We start from the raw sequence: 27,200 nt of genomic DNA, 5'->3' as shown, positions 1-27,200 counted from the left end.
TTGGCAGGTGGATTCTTAACCACTGTGCCACCACGGAAGTCCCTGAAATGATCTTAATGTTATCTTCCTAAATGCAGGAACTTTGCTGTTCTTTTGGGTTTTGTGTGGTTTATTTTTACTACTGCATCTCAACGGTGGAACAGTGGCTGTCTTGAAGACCTGACTGAACAGGTCTTCAATAAATGTGTGTTACCAGCTAAGAATGTCAGGGAGGCTGTCAGCGGGGAGGTGATATTTGAGCTGGTTTACGAAATATAAGTGTCACCTACTGGAGAAGGAGGAAGGGAACGCCTGGAAGAGGGAATAGTGTGAGCAAAGACAGAGAAGCAATAAAAAGGGCAAAGTATCTGAGAGGCCCAGACCCAGAAGTCAGGCATGCTGTGTTCAAATTCTAGCTCGGCCCCTAGCTCTGTAACCTTTTGAAAAGTGGGTTCCCGATCTGAGTAAAATGGAATTAATTCTAGTACATTCTTCGTAGGACTGTGCAGGGAATTAAATGAGAATGGGCAAAGCACGCTATGAGTATACCATAAGTGGTAATGTTATTAATATGAATTAATAATAATTACACATGTATAATGAGTAACAGTTTTAATCATTTGATGTGGCTAGAATGTGGGGTGCATGAGAAGTTTCTGGGAGATGTGACTAGATGGTCAGGTTGGAGTCAGAACACTTGAGGTCAGGGGACCCTCAAAATCAGGTAGCAGCAGTGGCCAAGTGACCACAGTTCTGCAAATTGTTCTGTCACTCAAAGCATTAGGGGATCAGCAAACTCTCACCTGAAAGCGTTCTTCTGCTCTGACGCAAGCTAAACAGAATGGAACTGAATTTTTCCTTACTTCCCAATAGATGGAAACAAATAACAATGCTGGAAGAAAAAGTACAAAAATAAAAAGCAGAACACGGGGCTTCCCTGGTGGCGCAGTGGTTGAGAATCTGCCTGCCAATGCAGGGGACATGGGTTCGAGCCCTGGTCTGGGAAGATCCCACATGCCGCGGAGCAACTGGGCCCGTGAGCCACAACTACTGAGCCTGCGCGTCTGGAGCCTGTGCTCCGCAACAAGAGAGGCTGCGATAGTGACAGGCCCGCGCACCGCGATGAAGAGTGGCCCCTGCTCGCCGCAACTGGAGAAAGCCCTCACACAGAAACGAAGACCCAACACAGCCAAAAATAAACATAATAAAAAAAAAAAAAAAAAGCACAACAGGACTGCTGAAGGAATAAAGTAATAATAATAGTATAATAATAACAATAATAGCTATTGTTTACTGAATGCTCCCCTTATATTGGACAAAGACCAAGATCTTTCCATGCTCCATCACAGCAGTTGACAAACTATGGTCTGTGGGTCAAATCCGGCCCACAAACAGGTTTTGTGAAGAAAGTCTTAATGGAACTCAGCCACACCCATTCGAATATGTACTGTCTATGGCTGCTTTCACCTACAACAGCAGCTGAGCAGTTGTAACAGAAACCTTATGGTCTACAAAACCAAAAATATTTACTATCTGGCCCTTTAGAGAAAAAGTTTACCAACCTGGGCTCTATCTCATTAAAACCTCATAAAAACCCCACGAGGTTAAAAACAATTATTTAAAACATTTAAAAACCCATGAAGTAAGTGATATTACTTTCCCCATTTTATAGATGAAGAAATGGAGCATCAGATGTTAAGTGACTTGCCCAAGATGGTATTTATTGTAAGGTTCCTATCAGGGAGCCCGACCTCAGGGTCTGGGTTACACTGGGCTCAGACTCGGAGATGCTGGTTTTTCCAGCTATGTGACCTTGAGCAATTACTTAATGTCTTGCTCCTCATTTTTCTCTGCTAGGGATAGATTTTAAAATGTCTGTCCATGGGGAGGGGGAAGGGTAAGCTGGGATGAAGTGAGAGAGTGGCATGGACATATATACACTACCAAATGTAAAATAGATAGCTAGCGGGAAGCAGCCGCATAGCACAGGGAGATCAGCTCAGTGCTTTGTGACCACCTAAGAGGGGTGGGATGGGGGGGTGGGAGGGAGACGCAAGAGGGAGGAGATATGGGAATATATGCATATGTATAGCTGATTCACTTTGTTATACAGCAGCAACTAGCACAACATTGTAAAGCAATTATACTCCTATAAAGATGTTAAAAATAAATAAATATGGGCTTCCCTGGTGGCTCAGTGGTTAAGAATCTGCCTGCCAATGCAGGAGACACGGGTTCGAGCCCTGGTCTGGGAAGATCCCACATGCCGCAGAGCAACTAAGCCCGTGTGCCACAACTACTGAAGCCCACATGCCTAGAGCCTGTGCTCTGCAACAAGAGAAGCCACCACAATGAGAAGCCTGCGCCCCGCAACAAAGAGTAGCCCCCACTCACTGCAACTAGAGAAAGCCCGCGTACAGCAGCGAAGACCCAATACAGCCAAAAATTAAATAAATGAATAAATAAATAAATTTAAAAATAAATAAATAAATAAATAAATAAAATGTCTGTCCAACCACTTTACGGGAAGGTCAAATGATAAATATAAAAGTGGAATGGAAAAAGAGCAAACACTTCAACAAAAGGAATTAGTGTTCTTAGCATGTGATGCTAAGGCTTACAAAGAGAAAGAGCTCTGGGAGAAACTCCTAGAGGAGAAGTAGCTCAGTTATCCCTGCAACACAGACCACCCAAAACGTGATGGCTTAAAGCAACAACAATTTATTACTTTTCATGACTTTGTAGGTTGGCTGGATCGTTCCTTTGCTGGTTCTCCCTGAACTCACTTATGCAGCTGCATTCAGCTAGAGCAGCAGTTCTCAACTAGGGGTGATCTCTCCACCCAGGGGACACTTGGGAATGTCTGGAGACATTGTCGGTGGGTGCTACTTTCATCTAGCAGGTAGAGGCCAGAGATAATGCAAAACATCCTATAGTACACAGGAACCAAATATCAATAGTGCTGAGGTTGAGAAACCAAAACTAGAGAGTCACCTGAGCCAGGAAATTCAAGATGCCCTCACTCACACGTCTGGCATTGGTGCTGGCAGTTGGCTAGGGGCCTCAGCTCTCCCTCACATGGCCTCTCATCCTCCAGGAGGCCAGCCCAACCTCCTTCCATCATGGTCTCAGGGCAGAGTCCCAAAAGGGCCAGGGTGGAAGCTGCAAGGCCTCTTGAGATCTGAGCTCTTGAACTCACCCAAGGTTGCCTCCATCACATTCAATTGGCCAAAGCAAGTTACAAGGTCAGCCCAGATTCTAGGCAGTGGAGGAAGAGACTCCACCTCTGCTGGGGAGAAGCAGCAAAGTCACATTCAAGGGGGTGCGTATACTGGGCTGGGAGAAATCTATGACTATTAAACAATCTACTACGAGTAAGATTAGATACGTTTCAGCTCGAGCCCCATAGCTCAAGGGACAGATCTAAGCCAGTGGTTCTCCAAGTGTGGCCCCCAGACCTGCAGCATGAACATCACCTGAGAACTCACTGGAAAGGCAAATTCTTGGGTCCTATCCAATCCAAATGAATCAGAAACACAGTGATGGCAACCAGCAATGTGGTGTAACAAGCCCTCCGGATGATCCCGCTGCTCGTTCAAGTTTAAGAATCCCTGGTGAAAGGGAGCAACCAGATCAGACAAATGTACATGCCCAGGACACTGGCTCGAAAGATGGTAGAGGCCAAAGCATCCCTCCCCGACTCCGCCTCGCCTCTCCCTGGTCTCTGGTCATTCACCTGAACACAGAACTCTCTCCTTCATAACGGAGTTTAGTAGAAATAGTCCTTTTACTCCCAACAGAATCGTGCCATCTGTCAAGGGCCCAGGAACATGAGCGGCTCTTATTGCACAACAGAGTCTGCAGGCCGGGCAGGGAGGAAGCCGGGAAGGCAGCCAGCCCTCCTTGGGAGCTGGACCGGAAGAACCAGAGGGCTCTTTTATTTTTGTTTTTGCTACTAAAGATACTAGCAGAGGGACTTCCCTGGTGGCGCAGTGGTTAAGAATCTGCCTGCCAATGCAGGGGACACGGGTTCGAGCCCTGGTCTGGGAAGATCCCACATGCTGCGGAGCAACTGGGCCCGTGAGCCACAATTACTGAGCCTGCACGTCTGGAGCCTGTGCTCCACAACAAGAGAGGCCGCAATAGTGAGAGGCCCGTGCACCGCGATGAAGAGTGGTCCCCGCTTGCAGCAACTAGAGGAAGCCCTCGCACAGAAACGAAGACCCAACACAGCCATAAAAATAAAATAAATAAATAAATAAATAAATAAATAAATAAAAAAGAAATGGTAGGGAAGTTCATATTAAATAAAATGGTTTTTTAAGGCTAAAAAAAATACTAGCAGAGCCCATTTAGAGTTTTTTATCCTCAGCCCAGAACTTAAATTTGCATCACTGATCAAGAAACAGAATGGTAAACATCATATGATGTGTTTATATGTGGAATCTTTTTTAAAAAGTGATACAAATGAACTTATTTACAAAACAGAAATAGACCCACAGACATAGAAAACAAACTTATGGTTACCAAAGGGGAAGGGGGAGGGGAGAGGGATAAATTAGGAGTTTTGCCATACACCTGAAACAACACTGTAAATCAACTCTACTTCAATAAAAATAAAATAACATAATAAATAAATTTTTTAAAAGAAGCAGAATGGGACAACACTGCTACCGGTGACTGCCGGCAGAAAGTACGTAGAGTGCAATAAGAACCCCTGTCTTTCAAACCCACCCCCACCTACACACACACACACACACACACACACACACACACACACACACACACACACACACACACACACACACACACACACCATGCTCTGCAGCCTTCAGGCAAAACCAGAGGCAAGACACAGTCAAGTTCCCAAGCTCCCCTTGTGTCCCATCTGATAACTGTGCCTCTGGTTTTTTGTTTTTGTGTATTCTGGAAATTACTGAGACATATATTCTGGTATTACTGAATACCTCAAGAGTGCTACACAGGGGAACACTGAAGTCTGCGCTGTCCCTGTGTACCAGGGAGCCTCTGGCTGGAGGGGAAAGTGCAAAAACAGGGTCTCTCCCACCTCCTGCTCCAGGAACCCTCCCGCCCAGGGCCAGATGGGTCCTCAAGCTCTTGATGGAGGAGGGAGATGTGTGACCCCCGACAGTGGCCAGACTCAATTCCAGACAGCGTAAACTTTTCCTGATTCTTAGATAAACCACAGGATCCAACCAAAGGACCCATCTTTGTTCAGCACAAAAATGTCTCAGCAGCCTGAGATATTCACCATCTCCAAGGCAGGGACTAAATGGGCCGCTGGAGGGCGGGGGCACGGATTTGGGAGAGGAGGAGGTCAGAGGACGTCACTGGCATTAAAGTAATCTTTCTGGTCATTGGCCCGATCTTTGCACTGCAGAGGCAGCTTCCCAAGGTAGCGAGGCCCTCTCACTGGAGTTATGCCGGCAAGAGGCAAGACACTAACAACCAATTGCTGGGGCATTTAGGAACCAGACAGAGAATTTAAACACAGCAGTTTCCAAACAGGAGCCACCGTGAAGACAGGAGGACTCCCCTACATTCAGTCCTTCTATTTTATGAATTGGGATTCTTCATAAAAAGATCATTTTCAATAAAGGTTCCATTGCTTTAAAACAAAACTTTGCAAACAACTGAACTGGATGACTGCTAAGGTTCCTTCCAACTTTCAGACTCCTTGTTCTGAGTATTAAGTATCTGGGTGCCCAGAATAGTCAATAATACCTGAACCATAATCAACCTCCTTATAATAATCTCTAATATATGAATCTAAACTATCCTACAGCATAAACAACCTAACATGACACTGATTTCACCTTCCACTGAAAAAGTTAAGTTCATCCTCCTTGGCTTGAACAGGGGTGGCAGAGCTGTTTCATTATTTACCTTTTACTCTTTGTCGCTATGAGAAAATGGTGATGACATCTTTTTGGCCAGATGGAACTGATGGGAGATTTATGGAGCAGCTGAGAACTGTCAAAGCCAGGCCAGGCCGATCCCACAAGACAATGACCATGGCCTTTTCATCAAGGAGCACGTTGCTTTCTGGAATCCACTAACACAAGAGGTTCATATCTACCCAGTCATCAGCAAGATTATCCCAACACCCCACCAGCTGCCACCACCCAATCCGGGGGCCTCCGCTCCCGCTCCTGAGGGATGGCATGTGAGTGCGCAGGACTTACCCCTCACCCACCATCACACCACACCACCCCCGCCCCGGTCTGGCACCCACAGCCCTCCCAGAGTGGGAAACTTCATCCAATGCCTTCTCCGTTACAGAGATTTCAGAAATTAGTCACAGAAAGGAGGGAGCGAAGACAGCGGAGGTTTCCTGAAGGAACCAGTAACAAGATCTGGGCTGTTTCACCTCGAGGTCACAACAGCTCAGACTGTCCCTGAGTTAGCACCGAGTGGTCAAGAATGAAATCAACCTCTGCAAACCCTCCGCTGACTTGTCCACCATCTACTTTGTACAAAGAGCTTCCTTAAGGCGGGGCCTCCAGCGGATGGGCCTCCCCGTTCACTGAGCCTTTCTCTTTGGAAATTTTGATCCTTTCCCCACCGCCAGCCTCAGAAGATGGTGCTAGTGCCCACCCATTATCAGAAAGAGGCGAAGGAATTGGAGACTAGAGTCCAGCGTTTGTTTGAAACAAGGGTTTAGATGAGCTTCCCATCCTAATCTTGTAAAGATACACGCAGGGACTCCTGTGGCTTTGGTGACCATATGCCCTACTCTGCATAGGACAGCCCCAGTTTGTTCCTCTTGTTGTCCCAGAATTGTTACTGATATCACTGCCTTTCACTCTCAAAAGTCCCTGTTTGGACAATAAACTAGGCAGTCCCTCTACCTTTGACCCGGTCACCACCTATGCTTTTCAATAAGAATCTGGAAAGCCCCAGATAGCCCGGCAAGCCAAGAGATGTGGGGATTAAAAAAAGAAAAGCCAGAGATAACATATATTTCAAAAATAAATTTTAAAAAGCCAAAGCCAAAGAGCAGCGATGTTCGTTAGTTTGTAACAGGGAAACATGGAAACAATCCAAATGTCTATCAATAGGAAATGGTTTAATCGATCAAGGCTTGTAATATGGAATACTCTCCATCAATTTAAAAGAAAAAGGTGGATCTATATGTATTAACATGGAAAGATCTCCAAGGCAGTTTGGCAAGAGAAAAATAGCAAATGGTTGATCAATGCAACAAGAATGATCCCAGTTGTCTTTTCTTTGTACTTGTGAGTGTAGATGTATGAAAGGTCTAGAACAACCTTGTCTAATAGGAATATAAAGTGAGCCACTATGTAATTTAAAATTTTCAAGATCCATATTTTTACAAAGTGAAATTTATTTTATAGAACCCAATGTATCCAAAATATGGCGTAAATCAATATAAAAAATTATTAATCTTATTTTACTTATTTTGTACTAAATCCTCAAAATTGCACTTACAGCAGTCTCAATTCTTAGGACCCACATTTCAAGGGCTCAAAAGCCGCATGTGGCTTATGGCTATGGTGTTATTCAACAGCTCAGGGCTAGAAGGACACACACCAGGTAACAAGTTATCTCTGGGGAGGGAAGTGGGATTAGGAAAATGGAGTGATTTGTCTAGGATTTTGAAATTTTTACAGAGGATATATTCACTACTTACATAATTTTATAAAACAACAAGAACTGGAAATTTTAAAAAATAAGGAGGCAGAACATGAGATGTGAAGCTAACAAAATCTATGAATGAGGTTTGTGGAAACACAGTATTAAAATCAATGCATCAAAAAAATAAATAAATAAAAATAAGAATAAAATCAATTAATCAGCCAAAGACTGTCTGCATTTTTGTTAAGTTTGGCCACAGCCAGCCTCAAGGGCCATGGGGCTGCACTAGCCTGCCCAGCCGCTGAAAGACAGCTTTCTGAGGGCCGCCTTGCTTGTTCTCCACCTAGAAACGGGAGTCACGGTGCATCCCACGGTGCCTCTGTCACAACAGAGAGACAGGACACTGCTCTCAGATACTTAGACTGAAGCTCTGTCAATGTGCACACAGGAAAACCTCTGCCATCAAAATAGCCTGGGGAGCCTGTTTAAAAAGCAGACTCTTGAGCCCCGCAAAATAGGAATTTCTGAGGTGGGGCCCAAGAATCTGTAATAAACAAGAACTCCAGGGGATTCCTAACCCAACTAGGATACAAAAGAACATCCTTCTCTTCTAGCCAACTTTCCACTGCCAGATTCCTGGCTAGAATCTGATTTCACCTAGAATCGTGCTGCCAAAAACTGGTGGAAGATAGGAAGTCCACTCAGAACTCCCCCGCCCCACCCTACAGGAAGATGATCTTCTTTCACTGTACGTACTGAATGATGCTTAAAGACTCCGCAACTTAGAAACAGGCCATCTCTTGGTAAAGACTGCCTTGTCCAGAATAAGCCCTGCTTCTAATGCTCCAAATCAAAGACTCAGGCTGGTGGACCAAGGCCTGCCCTCAGCCCCTGTTCCTATTGTGGGAATGCAAAAGGTGTTTCTTTCTACTTCCACCATCCAGGATACTGGGACATCTGGGTGGAAGGTTTTCCCTTAAGGTGAGACCTTGTGTCTATTTGGTTTTTGTTGTTGTTTTTTACATCCTTTTCTTTCCTTCTCTTAAAACAAACCAAACATGCAATTCACTGTTTAAAAGGGGTGGAGGGCGCGCGGAAGCAATTTCTTCTTTTTTTGTTTTTTTTTTTCCCCATTTCAAAAAGCTTTATTGGATAGTGCTTGTTTAGAACATTTACATTTAATGTAATTACTGATACAGTTAAGATTAAATCTACCACCATGATATTTGTTTCCTAATTATACCATTTCTTTATTTTTTGCCTCTCTTTTCCTGCCCTCCTTTTCATTAATGGAGTATTTTTAATGATCTCATTATTTACTCTGCTACTGGCTTACTGACTATCCCTCTTTGCTTTACATTTGTAGCTGTTGCTCTAGGGTTTATACTAAATATCTCCAAATACTATTATACCTCTTCATGTATAGTGTAGGAACATTACAACAGCAAAGTTTTTTCCCTCTTCCTATCCTTTGTACTAACTGTTGTACATTTTATTTTTGTGTTATTATTCATGGCCATTTCCATAATCTTTCAAATGTAATTTTTTAAAATAAATTTATCTTATTTCTTTATTTTTGGCTGTGTTGGGTCTTTGTTGCTGCGCGTGGGCTTTCTCTAGTTGTGGCGGGTGGGGGCTACTCTTCATTGCGGTGCATGGGCTTCTCATTGCGGTGGCTTCTCTTGCTGCGGAGCATGGGCTCTATACACGCGGACTTCAGTAGTTGTGGCTCGCAGGCTCTAGAGCGCAGGCACATGGGCTTAGTTGCTCCGCAGCATATGGGATCTTCCTGGACCAAGGCTCGAACCCATGTCCCCTGCATTGGCAGGCGGATTCTCAACCACTGCACCACCAGGGAAGCCCCAAGTCTTCCTAGCATCTCAAGCTCAGGAACTTGTGGTCCACAAGTCTTTATTTGCAGTGGTTGGTATTCATATAGAGCTTCTTCAAGCTTTTGAATGGGTGCTAATGAAATATGTTGACCCATTTTGATGTCTGTGGAAAATGTCACTGGTTTTATAGGTTTAGGTTTCTCAAGTTGCATTTCCAACTGGGTAGATCTATGTTTATGCTGAGCCAAAAGTAGAGCAACGGGGAGATCAGAACTCTCCAGTTCATCTAAAAAAGCCTTCTTATTCTTCCTTTTTAGAATCTGCTGCAGTTGTTCTTCTTTTTGTATAAACAGTCTTCTTTGTTCATTTTCCTGTCGTTCTACCTCTAAAGCTTCTTCCAATTCCTCCTGTTCTCGAGTCAGCTTTAACTTATTTTTCTGAATGACATCTTTGTTTTCCTTTTGGTCTATTTCCATTTTCTTTTTGGTGTTGTCCAAATCCACGTTGTTGGTCAAGTTGAAAACAATTTCTTCCACTTCTTCCAGGAAATCATTATATTCTCTTAGACTAGGAAAGTCTTCTTCCCTTTTATTGTATATCTTTAGCACTTTTTTCTGAATCTCAACTTCCTGTCAACAGTAGGATCTTCAAAGAGTTGTACCCTGAAGTTGCTCTTTCTATGTGGAGTGCCACACTCAGGACAGTTTCCAGCTCCTCTCACAAAGAGTAAATCCACGCAACTTTCACACCTTCCCCACCAGCCTGGTCCGGCTGCCCACCTCTCCCTGCCCCCCTGGGGAGGCAATTTCTTCAAAGGCATATTCCCAATAGTGAAAAGTTATTGCTTACATGTGTATAGTATCTTTCCCCTGGTTTCTGGTTATTCTGGTCAATAACCTGAAATTGACAGGTGTGATTATCCTCATTAAAAAAAAAAAAAAAGACAGGAGGTTCAGCGAGTTGGGGGCGTGTGGGGAGGGAGAAATTAACCTTTACCCTCCCTGTTTGGTCTTGAGCTAGGTAGTGAATACAAAGGGTCACGATTCATTTTCATGACAACAGCGAGAAGCTGGTATAGTTACTCTTCCCATCTTCACAACTAAGGGAAGGAGTTGGCGGGCTCGCAAAGCTAGTGAGAGGCAGATTATCCACTGGATTCCTCCGCTGGGGCTCACGCCCCTGCTTCACACAGAAGAGTTCCCTCTGACACAAAATGATTTACTGCCTACTTCACCCCCACTCAGCCACATTTAGCCGATTAAAAGAAAGGCCCTCTCACCATAGTTAAACAAGCAGATGAACGTTTTCATCAAAGCTAAATGTCCTTTAATCATCTGATGCCCGCTCTCCGATTGGGATTGACATGTATACACTGATGTGTATAAAACTGATGACTAATAAGAACCTGCTGTGTAAAAAAATAAATAAAATTAAATTAAAAAAATTTTTTTAAAAGTGATCACAATGTCAAAGTATGTAATACCTTTCACTTCCACCTTGAAAAGCATGGATATTAAAGTGCTAATATAAAAAAAAAATCATCTGATGCCCACTCTCCCTCCCTAACACCTGGCCGCTGTCTGTCTCCTTGTAGAGGAGAGAAAGGAGGGAGAGGAGGGAGAGGAGAGAGAGGAGAGTTTTCCTTCGCCTCACCCACAGCTGCCTTCCGAGGCCAGGCTGGGGGCATTCCGTCACACCTGGAAACTCCTTTCCCTCGAAGTTTCTCCCCGCGCCTCCCGCCTCCCCCGCCCCCGCCCCTCCCCCACCCCACCCCCCCATCGCCACCTCCATCACCATCTCTCTTCGCTCTCAATCTCTCTTTTCTCGTTCAACCTCCCTGCCTCTCTTCCGGTCCTCTAGGAAAAGCAACCAGCAGCTAAGGCAGCCCAGCAGAATGAAGAGCGGGCAGGCGGACCCGTGTCTGGGGCAGCCTCGGCAAGTGAGAAGGTCAAGGTGATGTGCAAGAGAAGCAAGAGCGAGGAGGAAGCCCGGGAGCGGGGCGTGGCCTGCGCCGCGGTGACTGTCCAGATGTCCTCTTGGTACTGCTCTGCCTTACCGCTCTTCAGAGGGAGGAGACGCCTCTTAGATCTAAAGAGTGCTGGGTGGCGCTCACCACGGAAACCCGAGAAGGTTCGGCACCCAGGCCCAGGCCCAGTTTTCCTGGAACACCCCCCCTCACCCCCACCCCGCCCAGGATGTTGCCCCAGGGTGTTGCCGGGTCCTGGACACCATCTCCGACACTTCTGCTGCAGCTCTAAATCTGACCATGTTTGCTTCATCCAAGGCTTTCCCTTCTGCAGGTCTGAGCCCCCAGATGTAGCACCCCTTAGTTGTCACCTCTGAGCCCCCCGGGGAGGGAGACATAAGCAGGTGAACCTGATCAGGGCGCACTGGAAGGCTGAATCACAGCCACGGAAAGACCCCCTTCCTGTGCAGGAGGCACTGCGCACGCGCAGAGACTTCATCCAAAGTCACTGCTGGGTGGGTTTCAAATGATCAATCCGAAAGCATTTGCTGTACACCCACAACCTGCCTGGAAGTGTGTTAGAATGTATTCTCTGCCCTCAAATACCTGAAGACAAGGTAACGCACGGGAAGACAGGCACTTCCTAAACGGAAAAGCAGTGCCCAGAGGCAAGGGGTTACTCTTACTCTGCACAATTATTTTTATGCTTACTGTAGTTCTATGGCTTTATAGTTGGAGCAACAAAATGGTTTCTCACATCTCCTCTGCTCCTCACCCCTACATTCCCCAAGCTCCACTCCAGCTTACAACCTTTGCCAACGCCACTCTAGAATGTTTTTAGAAGAGGAGGTGGGGTGCAAAAAGAGAAAATGCTAAGGCCCTCCAACCACCTTCTTTTGTGGTTATTTGCAGTTTAGAACTATGGAAGGAAGGGGGTCTAACACTGGAGCCAAAATGAAGAAACAGTACAGGTGGAATGCCTGAAATCATCTTGGATCAACTTTCCCACAGCAGGCCTGTCTGCTTTTTTTCCCTTAAAAGCCTTGTGTTCTCCATTCCAGGTTAACTCCGTCACCAATAATACTATTAAGGGCCCCTGTTTAGTAAGCACGTACTACCAAGCAAACAGTATGCTAAATCTTTTTGCTTGAACAGTGTTCTGGTTATCTACAGCTGCCTAACAAGCCATCCCAAAACTTAGTGATATGAAAACAACCATTTTATTATATTCACTGATTCTGTGGGTCAGGAATTTGAACAGGACATAGCAGGGATGGCTTGTTCTGCTCTATGAAGTCTGGGGCCTCAGCCATGAAAACTGGAACAGCTGGGTGCTGGAATCATCTGGAAGCTGCATCACTCACAGGTCTGACTCCTGAGCTGGAATGACTAGAAAGCTGGTTCATCCGGAACTGTCAGTCAGCGGACTTACACGTGGTTTCTTCCTATGGCTTGAGCTTCCTCACAGCATGGTGGCCTCAGGGTAGTCAGACTTCTTATGTGGTACCTCATGGCTCCAAGAGCAAATGTTCCAGCAAACAGAAAAACAGAAGTTACATGGCTTTTTCTGATCTAGCCACAGAAGTCATGTGGTGCCACTTCTATAGTATTTTACCGGTTATATTGATAGAAGCAGTGTCAAACCTGCCCCACATTCAAAGGGAAAGGACATACCCACCTACCCCACCCCCCATGGGAGAAGGGCCAAAGAATCTTTGCTTTACTACACTATCTTCTTTAATTCCCAAACAGTCATCTTTTGAAGAAGTATGAGTATTATTCCCATTTTACAGATGGGAACATCAAGGTTCAGGGAGGTTAAACAATGAAAACAGCCCTACTCCAAAGCTTGAGCTCCAAATCACTGCCCACAAGACTCACTGCCTGGCATTTCTGATGCCTTCCTTTATTCTGGATGCTCCCCAAAACCACCCCCAGCCCAAACTCCAGGACCCTTCTTTCCTCACCTCTTTCTGTTGGTTTACCTGCTCTGAATTCCCTTCTGTCCTAGAAGTAGCCAATGATACTTCCACCTCCATCCCACATCCCATCTTCACCAGCTTTGGGGCCCAGGATGGAAATTTCAAGGAAGGCAGCCCTCCAGGCTTGACCAATCTCTAATGTCAGCCACTTGTGGGCTCTTCGTGGTCTTTTAGACCAGAGTAGGAACAGCCTTTGTCCTATGGAACCCCCACTGACTCAGGGCAGCTGGTTCAGTGGCCTGGGGCCCTGATGCACCCAGCCTTCATTCTGCCATTGGCCCATGGCCAGTCCTAACTGGGAAACAAAACCCCACCAGTGTTTGAGTATGTCCTTTATATATTATCATCAGGTGCCTTAAAATAAAAAAGAAGGCTTTAAGAAGACAAATGGTAAAAATACTGGTAGCATACACTAAAATGACAAAAGGATACTAGCTAATATAAAGAGCTCATAAAAATCAATAAGAAAAAATGAAGATCTCAATAGATAAATAGATAATGCAAATAGGTGATACATTTTTAAAAAGAAAAATACAAATGGATTACAAACATTTGAAAATAATCAAAATAATTTAAAATAATTATAGTCTGATGTTTTCACCTCATATATTTGCAAAGATTCATAAAATGAGAATTCCCAAATTGCTTTCCAGAAGGATTGTACACAATTATACTCATGTTTCACTCATGTTCTAAGAGAGGGGCTCTTCCTGGGCTGCAGCAATCAGGAGGCGGGACTAGGATTGGGACCTTAAGAGGGTGTAGGATATCTCATCTACATCTCTACATTTACATTGTCTATGTTTTAAAAACCCATGGAGTTTAAATTATCCCACTTAAATTGCTATGTAAATATTTGATCCACCACAATGCATAAAAAAGGATACATAATCGTGATTTCTGCCCTCTCCTTCAAATCCAAAGGGTTTTATTGGAGTTTCCCCTATTTAATGAGTGACTAAAATATTCTTAGCAGAAACAATGCTCTGGCAACTATGAGGAAAACAAGCAGAATCAAACATGCGTTATGTCTTCAAGGAGTTTACCATGGACAGCAGGGCTGGTTGCCCAGAACCCAAGAAGCTACTCAGCCACAGATACCCCAGACATATGAACCAGCAGTGCTACTACCTCAAGGTCAGAACCATGTCACAAGGCCAGAGCCAAAAATGGTTGCTATGGCATTAAGAGAGTAAAAATGCAAATCACAAACTGGGAGATGATATTCACAGTAAGTAAATATCCAACAAGACACTGGAAACAAATATATAAAGAATTCCCACAAATCAGTAAGAAAAAGACAAAAGATTTAAACAGGCCCTTCGCAAAAGAGGACATTCAAAAAGCCAATGAACGTTTGAAAAGTTGCTCAATTTCATTAGTCAGTAGGGAAAGGCAAAATAAAACCACACTGAGATAGCCCTACACTCTCATCAGAATGGCCTAAAATTAAAAACTGATTACACCAAGTGTTGGCAAGGATGTGGAGCAACTGCAATTCTCAAACACTGCCAGCATGAGTATAAACTGGTACAACTGTAAATTGGAAAACTGTTGAGTAGAATCTACTAAAATTGAATTTATGAATATCCTCTGGCCCAGCAATTCCACTCCTAGATATATACCCAATAGAAATGTACACATATGTTCAACAAAAGACATGTGCTAGGGTGTCCATAGCAGCACTCACTATTCATAACAGTCAGAAACTGGAACCCACCCAAAAATGCATTAAGAGGGAAAGGGTCTAAAAAAGAATGAAATATTGCCATTTGCAGCAACATGGATGAACCTAAAGGTTATCATACTAATAAGTGAAGTCAGACAGAGAAAGACAAGTATTATATGACATCACTTATATGTGGAATCTAAAAATTAATACAAATGAACTTATTTATTAAACAGAAACATATCTACAGACATAGAAAACAAACTTATGGTTACCAAAGGGAAGATGGGGGTAGGGATAAATTAGGAATATGGGATTAACAGATATACACTACCATATATAAAATAGATAAACAAACTCTTAGAGGAAAACATAGGCAGAACACTCTTTGACATAAATCACAGCAAGATCTTTTCAATCCACCACCTAGAGTAATGAAAATAAAAAACAAACCATAAACAAAAGGAAAAGACAACCCTCCGAATGGGAGAAAACATTGGCAAATGAAGCAACTGACAAAGGATTAATCTCCAAAATATACAAACAGCTCATGCAGCTCAATATCAAAAAAACAAACAACCCAATCAAAAAATGGGCAGAAGACCTAAATAGACATTTCTCCAAAGAAGGCATACAGATAGCCAAAAAACGCATGAAAAGATTCTCAACATCACTAATTATTAGAAAAATGCAAATCAAAACTACAATGAGGTATCACCTCACACCGGTCAATGGCCATCATCAAAAAATCTACAAACAGTAAATGCTGGAGAGGGTGTGGAGCAAAGGGAACTCTCCTACACTGTTGGTGGGAATGTAAATTGGTACAGCCACTATGGAGAACAGTATGGAGGTTCCTTAAAAAACTAAAAATAGAATGACTATATGATCCAACAATCCCACTCCTGGGCATATATCTGGGAAAACCATAATTCGAAAGGATCTATGCACCCCAATGTTCACTGAAGCACTATTTACAATAGCCAAGACATGGAAGCAACCTAAATGTCTATCAACAGAAGAATGGATAAAGATGTGGTACATATACACAGTGGAATATTACTCAGCCATAAAAAGGAACGAAATAATGCCATTTGCAACAACATGGATGGACCTAGAGATTGTCATACAGAGTGAAGTAAGTCAAAAAGAGAAAGACAAATATAATATTCCTTATATGTGGAATCTAGAAAAATGGTACAGATGAACTGATTTGCAGAAATAGAGTCACAGATGTGGAAAAAAAACTTATGGTTTGCTTGGGGAAAAGGTGGGGGGGTGGGATGAATTGGCAGATTGGCATTGCCGTATATATACTACTATATATAAAATAGATAGCTAATGAGAACCTACTGCATAGCACAGGGAACTCTACTCAATGCTCTGTGGTGACCTAAATGGGAAGGAAATCCAAAAGGGAGGGGATATATGTATATGTATGGCTAATTCATTTGGCTGTACAGTAGGAGCTAACACAACATTGTAAAGCAACTATACTCCAATAAAAATAAATAAATAAAAATAAAAAACAACCACAAGATTTACTGTATAGCACAGGGAACTATATTCAATATCTTGTAATAACCTATAATGGAAAATAATCCAAAAAAAAGAATACACACACACACACACACATACACACAAACATATGTATATATATATATATATATATATATATATATATATACACATATATCTGAATCACTTTGCTGTACACCTGAAACTAACACAACATTGTAAACCAACTATATTTCAATTAAAAGAGAGAGAATGGGTCAGTAGTAGTATTTTCATACAATGAAGTGTTACAAATTAAATGGAGCTAACTACAACTACAAACAATGTAGATGAATCTCACAAACATATATTGAGTAAAAATTGCCAGACACAAAGAGTCTATATTATATGATTAGATATATGTGAAGTTCAAAAATAGACAAACCTAATCTATGTTGTTAGAAGTCGGAATAGTAATTATCCTGGAGGAAAGGGGAAGGGGCTTCTAGGTACTGGTAATGTCCCATTTCTTGAATTGGGTACTAATTACACAACCGTGTTCAGTTTGTGAAAACTGACAGGGCTGTTCACTTTTACTTTGTTCGCTTCCGTGTGATGCTGGAAAGAAAAGTTTCCAAAAACTGGGAAGGCTTCAGAGCCACATACGTGCTCAGCGGGGGGGAGCAAGTGCACTGCTGGACTGGGTCAGGGCGTAGGACACCCCAGGGTTTGTCACAGGAACAAACAAAGCTCACTCCCTTAACCGAAGGAGCATCTCCCAAAGTCACTGCCCAGGATCACTGCTCAGGACCCAGGAACTGGCCGAGAACTGCTCCCAGGGCCGCCTGGTCCCAAGTCCCCTCTCACCACTTCTTATGGACAAGCAGTACAGCTTCCCCTAAAGAAAAGTACCTAGAGCTTCTAGAAGATGACGGCCACATCTAGGGAGACAGCAAGGTACTGAGGGTCCACACCTGATCTACCCTTGGCTGTTCTCACCACTCTTACAACTCCCCAACTCTCACCCCACACATTCTGTTAGAAGAAAAGAAACAAAGCACCCTGGATTACTTCTACAGAAGTGTTCATTCAGAATAGCTTTTTGTGAGGGCCACTGCCCTGGAAGAGTGGGGGAAGCAGCTCTCCCCATCCAGGTGGGCCATCTCCAGATCTACCCAGGACTGAATAACTAGGTCACCAGTGTAACTCAAACAGATGGCATGGCGGTGTCCAGTTCACATTCTGCTAGTTTCAATATAGCACACAGTACATATGACCCACCCTGCAAGACACACAGCTAGAGTCTCCCCTCCACTGCCACAACCAATTTCATAATAATCAAATTCAGTATTTTTTTAATTACACATAAAATAAAATGGAAAGGCCCGCAGGGAGTAGGAAGACCTAGACCGAGTTCTTAAAGAATGGGAAGATTCAGAAATGCCTGCTCCTCTCCATGAGGGAGAAAGGTGATGTTTTCCCCTACTTAATTTCTCCATAATAATTTGTATTTGAATAAATAAACCCTGATAAATGAGAACCCAAATTTTCCCAAGGCCTGCATTTTCCTCTGTATGTGTTTGGTGGGTGGTCCTCTGTCAGCAGTTGGAGTAATCCTGATGATCCTGGGCAAGTTGGAAGGGAGCAAGTCTGTATTGAAGCCAAGAAGAAATCCCCACCGCCCCCGCCCCCTCCAGCTTCCCAGAAAAAAAGGAACCCTGTAAGGAATTATGAGGCTGGAAATAAAGGGAGTCTGAATCCCACCTTCCTAGATGGTTGGTGGCTGTGCGCATCCTTAAGGGGATTGAAATGTATTTGTTATTGTTATCAGATTATATTTCTTTAAAAAGAACCTGGATAAAACCTACTTTGATACATAAAGAAAAATGAGGAGACTAGGGTAACAGTGCTTAGACATCCAGGAAGGCCCAGGGCCTACCGGCAGATCACCACATCTAAAAACATTTCGGCGCGGAGCCTGGCCTGCAGATCTCTGCTGAGGGTTCACCACGGGAAGGGAAAGCCGAGGCCGGCCACAGGGCCTTTGCGAAGGCTGGAAGACCAGCCTTGGTTGCATCTTTCCTCTGCGCCCTGTCCTCAGGCCCGGCTGCAGGCAGCTCCGACTCCAACTTGCAGCAAGCTGGACAGGTGACGCCGCCAGAGGCTAGACCGGTGGCCGGATTTGGAGGTCCCACCGACCCTCAGGGCTTGGGAGTTCTCTCCTCTCCTCTCCTCGCACAGGTCACCCGGAGGCTGGCGAAACCTCACTCTACCGCAGTGCGAAAGGTAACCTGGCGCCGGGCAGGCGCTTCCTGAAGCCCTGGCGGCCCTCTCCAAATGACAAAGCCGATTTTCCTCCGGACGCCGGCAAGCAAGGTTGCCCACAGAGTCGCCAAAGCGCTGCTCTCAACAACTATTTCCTTGGAAGAAAAGAAAAAAGAAACCGTCCCCTCCCCCGCGAGTGATCTGCACCCCAAGGCTTCCCCCAGACGGGTCGATTTCAGCCTGTTAATTTCCTCCTGGGCCCGAGTGGGAGTTCTAAGCCCCCCGCACCTTCATCCTGGCCCCCGCCTCTTCGCCCCACCCTCCGGGACCCCCGAAGGGGCGGCTGGGCCTAGCCGAGGGCGCTGCGCGTGACCCCGAGCGGAAGGGCCCCAGTCTGGGTCCTAATGCGGGTGGCGTCTCCCTTGACAGGCGGCGTTTGGGGACAACAGCGGGGACGGGAGATAAGGTGACATACCAGAGCAGATTTGGTGCGCGCGCTGATACTCCTCTCCCGACAGGAAACGCGGAGCTATTTAAAAGACCCTATCGATTACTTTATCTTTCCCGGAGGAAAGCTTCTTGCAGAGAGACAAAAGATGTTCCCTACCTAGAGATACAAGGCCACAGCTCTCCACACACAACGGAGGGTCTGCACAGGCGACGCCCAATTAGGGCGCAGGGACACATGTACACCGCAGAGGGCACACCCGCGTGTGTGCCAAGAACGGCTCTGCAGGGCAAGAGCGGAGAGGAGGGCAAAGGGGAATTTCACAGGATGACTTGCTGTACCCTTTGAATTTTTGTTTGACCGTGTGCACTTAAAGCACACACCAAGAAAGTGACTATGCACTTAAAGTACGTGTATGTGTACCCGTGTCGTTTCAGCAAACTTAAAGCTTACCAGTAAGCACATTCAAAGCGGGTTACTGGTCTCTGTGAACGTATTCCACAGACACACGTCCCAAAAGTGAACGCTCCACTGTGCTCCTTTTAAGTGCTTGAATGTCTGCAACTGTCATGTGTACACTTAAAGTGTGGGGAGGCGTCAACACGGCCCTTTAGAGTGCGCTCATTTTGTGCCTGCATTCCCGCATTTCGCCAATCTGTTGGGAGCGCTGAAGGCCATCAGCGATATCCCGCTACTGACACCGAATTTGCTCCGGAATCCCGAAGCTTGTTGGCCTCCGGGTCCCCTGCGCCATGCCCCGGGGAGGCTCCTAAGAAATATCGACTGAACCGAATTGCACGGAATCGAATGGTTTTTTTCTATGCAACAATTTGCACCCTAGGCATTCTCAGTGCGCTCCGCCGGGCTGTGGAAACGTCGCTGCATTTCGCAGAGCAGGCTGGAAGATGAGACAAGGAAGGAAGTTGCGGAAGAAGGAAAGGTGGCGGGCCTAGGAAGGTTCGATCGCCCATTGCCAGCTTCAATTCGACACTGACCAGGCCGCAGCGATCCAGGGTAGAAGCTCCGGGGGCCGCGGTGTCGGCCCGAGCCAGGGAGGCCACACAGATCTGGGCGCGACTCTTGAAGCTCTCTCCGGAAAGCCGCGGCCGAAGACCCCAGCCCAAGCTGCAGCACTGCAGACCCCGCGAGCCCCCCGCGCTTTGGGCAAAAACAGGCGTCCGTTTGCCCAGCTCGGCTTTTCCCAAAGCTTCGCGTTCACGCCAAGGGCTCTTCCAAAGCCGCGGCTCCCGAGCTGTACACCCAGCGGGCAGGTGTTCACCGGCCCTACAGAATCCATTTTCCTCTTCACCGTTTTCCGAATCGTTGTCTATCCGACTCGAATGTCACCTGACTTTTCCAGCTATGACCTTCAGCGACGGGATCCTGAGGGACAAGTTGCAGCGTCTTGGTTCTCTCCGCCTCCCCTCGCTGTTTTCGCTGGAGCGGTTTGCAGCCGGGGGCGGACTGCGGGACAGAGGAGAAAGCACGAAATCAACACCAAACGACAACGGAAGTTTAAAAGCGATCTGGCAAACCTTAACACGTGTTTTAAAGCGGGTGACATCTAGGGACCCAGGATAAATTCGGTTATAGAAACATACCCCACAAAGCATGAGAAAGTGGCTTACACAAAGATACTATTAACGAAAACTGTCAAGTCAAAAATGCAAAGGAGTCAGCCGAAGGTAGTTCCTCTCAGAGAAACAAAAACAAAAACAAATGTATAATAAATAAGACTTAAATTTGCAGGAAATGTCCCCAGAAGGATTTTTTTTTTTAAGCTGGATGGTGGTGGGAATTAACTGAGAAGGGGCAGAAGGAAACCTTTTAAGGTTATGCAAATGTTTTTATATTTTTTAAAATGTTTTTGTAGCTTGATTGTGGTGGTCCTTGCACGGGTTTATTCATGTGTCAAGATTCATCGAACTGTACACTTAAACTGTGTTCATTTTGTTCTAGGTACATTATGCCTCAATAAAGTTGATTTTAAAAATAAATAAACCTGGAAACAACTTTGTCTTTAGGGAAGGAAACTGGGTGGCTGGAGAGAGGCCTGGAATACTTTACATTGTATTTCCCTGTTTACGTGTTTATTTTGAGTTTTCATTGTTGTTTTGTTTTTACGGTGTATTACTTATTCAAAATGTATAATTAGGATATTCAGTGATGTGAATATAAAACAATTGTTAAGGAAACCAACAAAAACAAGAACAGAAGATGCTTATACAGCCCCTTGTAGGGACAAGAAAAAGTGTGTGCTATCCAAGCCCAGAAAAAATTTGGGAAGGGGAAATATCTTTAATGTTCAGACTTGTTTCATTTGTTCTTTTGCTCCTATGTTTCAGACACCAACGAAAAATGAGGACCTAAAACTTTTCTGATGTTTACGTGTGGTATAGGTGGCTGTCATCTCCTTGAGCACTGAAGGACTCCAGGGCAGGCCAGCCACAGGAGAATTCCACGCAAGGCCACAGGAGGCTTTCCTGGCCGCTGTGTCCCAGCTCCCACGAGCGCTATCCCGCTTGGAGCAAAGGTGCGATGGCTCCTTATGCCTCCTGGAGAAGGCCAGAACTTGGAGTGCTCGACACCCCGAGATCCCTCCCAGAGGTGGAAGCAGGGCCTCCCAGAGGCTAAGCAGGCCAACAGGGTCCCTGGAGCCCAGAGAGGCCCCAGAGCCCGGCCCACCTCCCTATGGAGACCAGTGACTACAAGGGTCCCACCTCTGTTTTGGGGGAACCAGATATGACATACCTCCACTTATCACCCTGCAAGATAGGGTAGAGTCACTTTGGCCTTGTTAAGACAGATTCCAGCTCTGGTTCCGACTCAGAGCTATTTCAGAGAGAGTTTTGGAGGCTGACCCTCAAGAGACAGAGGGACGGTGGGTCCAAGGCCAGGGGCCAGGAAAACTAGGACCTGCCAGACTCCTCTGCTGGCCTGGGGACAGGACCTGGGTGGGGTTACCAGGCCTTCCCACCAGCCTCATCTACTGCCCCACTCACAGCCACCAGACCCACAGCACCTTCAAGCAGCAAACCAAGGCATTGATTAATGTGGGGAGCTGCATTCCCATTGACCCCAAAACTGGGCTCTAGCCCTGGACCAAAGCACAAGTCAGGGGGAAATCATGAGAGCAAATTTGCTGGGTGGTAATCGGGACCACTGAGGTCCTGTCCCTGGATAGTGCTGGACGAGCGCTGGCCACCCCACTCCCCTCTCTCTGAAGCTCCACTGACCACCCTCCTCAGTCTTCCTACCACTGATGGCTTAGCTCCAGTTCCCTCTCAGAGACTGGAGATTTCATTGAAGTTTCAAGCCATACACACCATTGATTTGTAAACTCCAAGATGAGGGGTGAGGCCCATAAATGTGCATTTTTAACATGTACTCCAGGGAATTCTGGCCTAGATGCTTCCACAGCCCAGGATTCTCTTCCCCTTCTATAAAGGCATAACTTGACTCACTATATTTGGAGTTTATCTTGATTGTGTTTTTTAAAAAAATCTCTTTAAGGCAATATACATGCATATGGTAAGAACAACAACAACAACAAAAAGGAGGAAATTGTCCTAAAAAATGTACTAAAATGTCATGTTTTATTCCTGATCCCCCTTCCCCCAGTACTTTTCACCAGAAGTTTCCGTTACCTTTTGTTTACCCTTCAAAAACTTTTCATAGACCCACATATATGTACATATGCCCATATTTAAAACACAAACTCTGCATCTTGATTTGATATTTAATGTGACTCAAAAGTATCCCTAAGAATACGTATAAATGTAACTAATTCTTTCTCATGGCTGCTAGTATTCTGTTCCATGGGCTATATAATTTTTTTAACCAGTCCTCCACAATAGATATATTGGGTTTTTTTTAACGTTTTGATTCTTTAAAAATATTTAAAACTGCAATGAAAATACTTTACTAAACATACATGTGTGTGTAGAATCGTCCTAGAAGTGGAAATACTTGTTCAAAGGGCTTATGCATTTTTAATTTCGACAGTACTAAATTGCTGAAGAGGTTTCCCAGTTTACACTTCCAATCAACAACGCAAAAGAGTGACTAGGCAGAGTAATTATCAAATTTTGTGATCTTTGTCAATCTGATGAGTGAAAACCTTTGCCTCGTGGTTTTAAATTTTTTTTCTTCCTTTCTTTTTTCCTTCTCTTTCTTTCTTCTTTTTTTCCTTCCTTCCTTCCTTCCTTCCTTCCTACCAGCAAAGTTCTGCTAGTCTTGGCCAATTTGTCAATTGTTTTGTTGAGTCATTTTCTTATTGATTCATGGAAGCTCTTTCCATATTGTGGAAATTAGACGGTTTTTTGGTCATTATTTCTAGCACTTAAACTGTGTGCCATTTTCTCTTTGATTCTATTCTGGTTTTGTTTTGCTGTACACAAATTATTTTTATGCCGTCAGGTAATACAATTCATCTTTTATGGTTTCTAGGTCTGTAGTTCTCCTTATCCACCCTTCCAAATATATAAACACTCTAAAATTATTGTCTTAGTCATCTATAGTACTGTTCTGTTTCATTTCTTAAGTTTAAATTTTTAAGCTATCTGGAATTAAATGTATGTGGTGTAACACATATTCACTTTATTTGGAATATGTTGTTGTATGGACCACATTCCCCAAAAGAGCATAATATCACAATTGGTAGGGACCTTATTTCCCATCTTATCCAGTTTCATTTTGTAGGTTAGACAACCACCAACATGACTCTCCACCCCTCCCCACTGCCCAGGTGAATCCAGGTAACAACATGGGATGTTTCCCAGAATAGCACAGCTGGGAAGGGACCTTAGGTACACCTAAAACCACCTGGGAGACAAACATGAAACCAGTGACCAGAGAGGAAAAAGGATGTGCTCGAGATCAGCCAATCAGTGGGAAGCAAGACAAGAACCCAGTACTAGTACTGGTAGTACTAGTACTAGTACTGGCTCACAGTCTAGTACTCATTCTGGTACAGCTCTGCCTCCTTCAGGGTCTGTGTGTCTTGGGCTGTGAAACACCAGCACCTGATGCAAGGTGGGCACCCAGTCAATGCAGGTAAACAGATGCAGAAATCAGGCCAAGTATCCAGTAGTGACTAGGCTATGAGTCACCTGGAGGCTGGGGGGAAGTTCTGGCCCACTCTTCTAAACCTTTCCCCTCACTCCCCCCCAACCCCCCCACACACACACTTATACATATATACACACAAATCCACCAGCCAGGTGGATCTGCCCACTGTTTTCCACTTATGTGGGCTCCAGGCCCTTCTTATGGCTGAGCAACTTTGGATAGACAGCCTTTAAAGCAGCCCAGGGGACTTCCTGCCTGTCCCAGCTGGTTAGAGGAGGCTAAACCCTGGGGCAAAGGAAGCCACAAGCCTGGCAGATTACAGGAGCCTTGGGGACATGAAGATAGTATTTCCAGGGCTCTGCTCAAACTGCCCAGAAAGCAGGACCAGCTTTATAATTTGTGGAGCCCGGTGCAAAATGAATGAAATGTGGAGCCTCTTGTCCAAAACGTATTAAGAATTTCCAGACAGCAACAACAGAACACAAGGCCCTTCTAAGCTCAGGCCCTGTGAAGCTACACAGTTGGCATACCCATGAAGCCAGCCTTCAGGGAAGGATAGGGTTAATTATAGCGGGAGGCGGGAGAAGCATCCTCCCCAGACCTCTAAATGCTCAGCTTTTAGGGTAGAAGTGGACTGGGGGATTATTCATAACAGCCAAAAGGTGGAAACAACCCAAATGTCCATTCCATTGAATGTAGAAACAAAATATGGTATACCCATACAATAGGGTATCATTCTGCCATAAAAAGGAACAAAGTACTGATACTTGCTGCAACATGGATGAACCTTGAAAACATTATGCTACATGAAAAAAGCCAGTTACAAAAGGCCACATATTATATGATTCCATTTGTAGGAAATGTCCAAAATAGGCAAATCTACAGAGACAGAAAGTAGATTAACTAGTGGTTACCTCGAGATGGGGAGATGGGAGATGGGGGAGGGTGTGGGGTTGATGGCTGAAGCCTACAGGTTTCCTTTGGAGCTGATGAAAATGTCCTAGAATGAATCTTGTCATGATTGCGACTCTGTGAATGTACTAAAAGTCATGGAATTGCATACTTTAAATGGATGAATAATAAAGTTGTTACCAAAGAAGAAGGGGGGGGAAGGAGGAGATGAAGGGGGGGTGGAGGAGGAAGAGGAAGAGGAGAAGGAGGAAGAGGACGGAATGGAAGAGATTATGGAGGAAGTGGAGGAAGAGGGGGAGACGGAATCTTACATTTCTCCCTCTCTTTCTCTCTGTCACTCAGATGAACTATATGCCAGAAGCCCCCGTGTCGATGAAGGTTTTGGTGAACCCAGCATCCCCAGTGCAACAACCTGGTCCTCTTCTCTAGCTGCGTGGAGTGTGTATTGGGGGAGTGGGTAGTGTCTTGCTTCCTCTCCAGCTGGTATGACTCTAGGAGTCAGCGACATGCAAGAAAAGAAAACATTCACAGCCCTGTAGTCAGTCCTGTGTTCGAATCCTGAAACTGTCACTTTCCGTCTGTGTGACATTGAGCAAGTCACTTCACCTTCCTGAGCCTCTTTCTCTTCTGTGGAGCCATCGAGATAAGCGGGTGCGCGAAGACGTTCGAGGGCGTGTGGCTCACGCCGTGGGAGTGCAAGAAATTGGTACCTGCTGAGCCAACCCGAATTAAGGCGATTCCCGGGCAGGAAAAATCCGGTGCCGAGGAGGCCGCCCGGGCTCTTCCGGAGCCCGGGGCGAGGGCGGCAGCCCCCAGAGTCGCCCCCCACTCTCAAGCGCCGGCCCGGAAGGAAGGCAGGACGGCTGAGGGGCCCCGCGGCCGGGCCGGGGAGCCGGGGCGAGGGCCGGGAGCCGGGCCGCAGCCGCCGCTGCTCATCCATCAGCCGGACGAAGAGCAGAGGCGCGCTCTCGGCCCTCTGTTTGCTTTCTCGCCAATTATTGCCGCGCCGTAGCCCCTTTGTTGATACAGTAGTCCGAAAAAGTGCTAATGTTCATTTATCAGGGGGCCTGCCGGGGACTCCCACGAGTTGCGATTCTTCCCAAAATATAAACACGGGGCGAGCGTCCCAGACAGAAACCCCCATCTGTTTCCCCGGCGCGGGCCGAGAGCGAGGCGTTGTTGAAGATAAAGCCGAGGATAACGCCGCCTGTCTCCAATGGACGTCTCCCCGGCGCATTAATGACATTCCCGGTGATAGTTCCAGCTTATCTTTCAATTAATCATATATACCTTTTGCGGCCGACCCTGCTGATTGCAGGAAAGTGGGGGCCGGCTCGGGCCGCTCCGATCGCTTTCAATTAATAATATTTTATGTGCATAGAATGCTCCCAAGTCATCCTGGAGTTTGGCTCATCTTAAAGCACCGACTCTTTAAAAGGCAAGGAAATAGATTTTCGATCTCTCCTCTCTGCTCCTTTTGTCTTTCTCCCTCTCTCTGGCTTTCTCTGGACTGAAGGTTGTTTGTTTGTCCTGCTAGTTTGGCCGAAGTGCGGCTTAGAGAGGCGGCCAGGTTAGGTCAGTCGCCCTTGGGAAGGAAGATGCATCCCTGGTGGGACTGGAGAATCAAGTTTCCTCCCTCCCTACCCCCAACCATTGCAACTTCACGTAAAGAAAACAAAAATGTTTCTACTGACTCAGAAGTTGTGAGGACTGCGAAGAAAATTAGAAATTGCTCTTGGACATTTCTCTGCAGAGACCAGCATGGGTCACCCCAATTTTGATTTTGCTCGTGTTTATCCGGTTTTGCCCCGTTTTCCTCTTTTTGGCAACGCTAAGGCCTGTTTTAGATCCAAGAGAAATTATTACCGGATTCACAGAGGGTGTGGGAGGTTGAAAGCTTATTGATTTTGTCCAAATATGGAGAGTTTTCTTTCCTCCCCTTTTCATGACACCTAACCCA

The 27,200-nt window shown here is 45.4% G+C and overlaps 1 protein-coding gene across 1 annotated transcript; it reads right to left on the bottom strand.

Annotated features, from left to right (window-relative positions):
- Positions 1–7,864: 7,864 nt before the first annotated feature.
- Positions 7,865–26,180, bottom strand: LOC103020561 (CDK-activating kinase assembly factor MAT1-like). Its single transcript, XM_028168525.2, is given in 6 exon segments — positions 7,865–7,942; positions 9,449–10,062; positions 10,065–10,224; positions 20,254–20,416; positions 20,606–20,722; positions 25,951–26,180. Coding segments are annotated over 6 exon segments (1,362 nt in total).
- Between the last annotated feature and the right edge of the window lie 1,020 nt (positions 26,181–27,200).

Source organism: Balaenoptera acutorostrata, chromosome 2 (assembly GCF_949987535.1).
Source record: "Balaenoptera acutorostrata chromosome 2, mBalAcu1.1, whole genome shotgun sequence".
NCBI classification, from domain to species: domain Eukaryota; kingdom Metazoa; phylum Chordata; class Mammalia; order Artiodactyla; family Balaenopteridae; genus Balaenoptera; species Balaenoptera acutorostrata.
The sequence above is the reverse complement of the archived record's forward strand: the minus strand, read 5'-3'. Positions and strand labels throughout refer to the sequence as shown.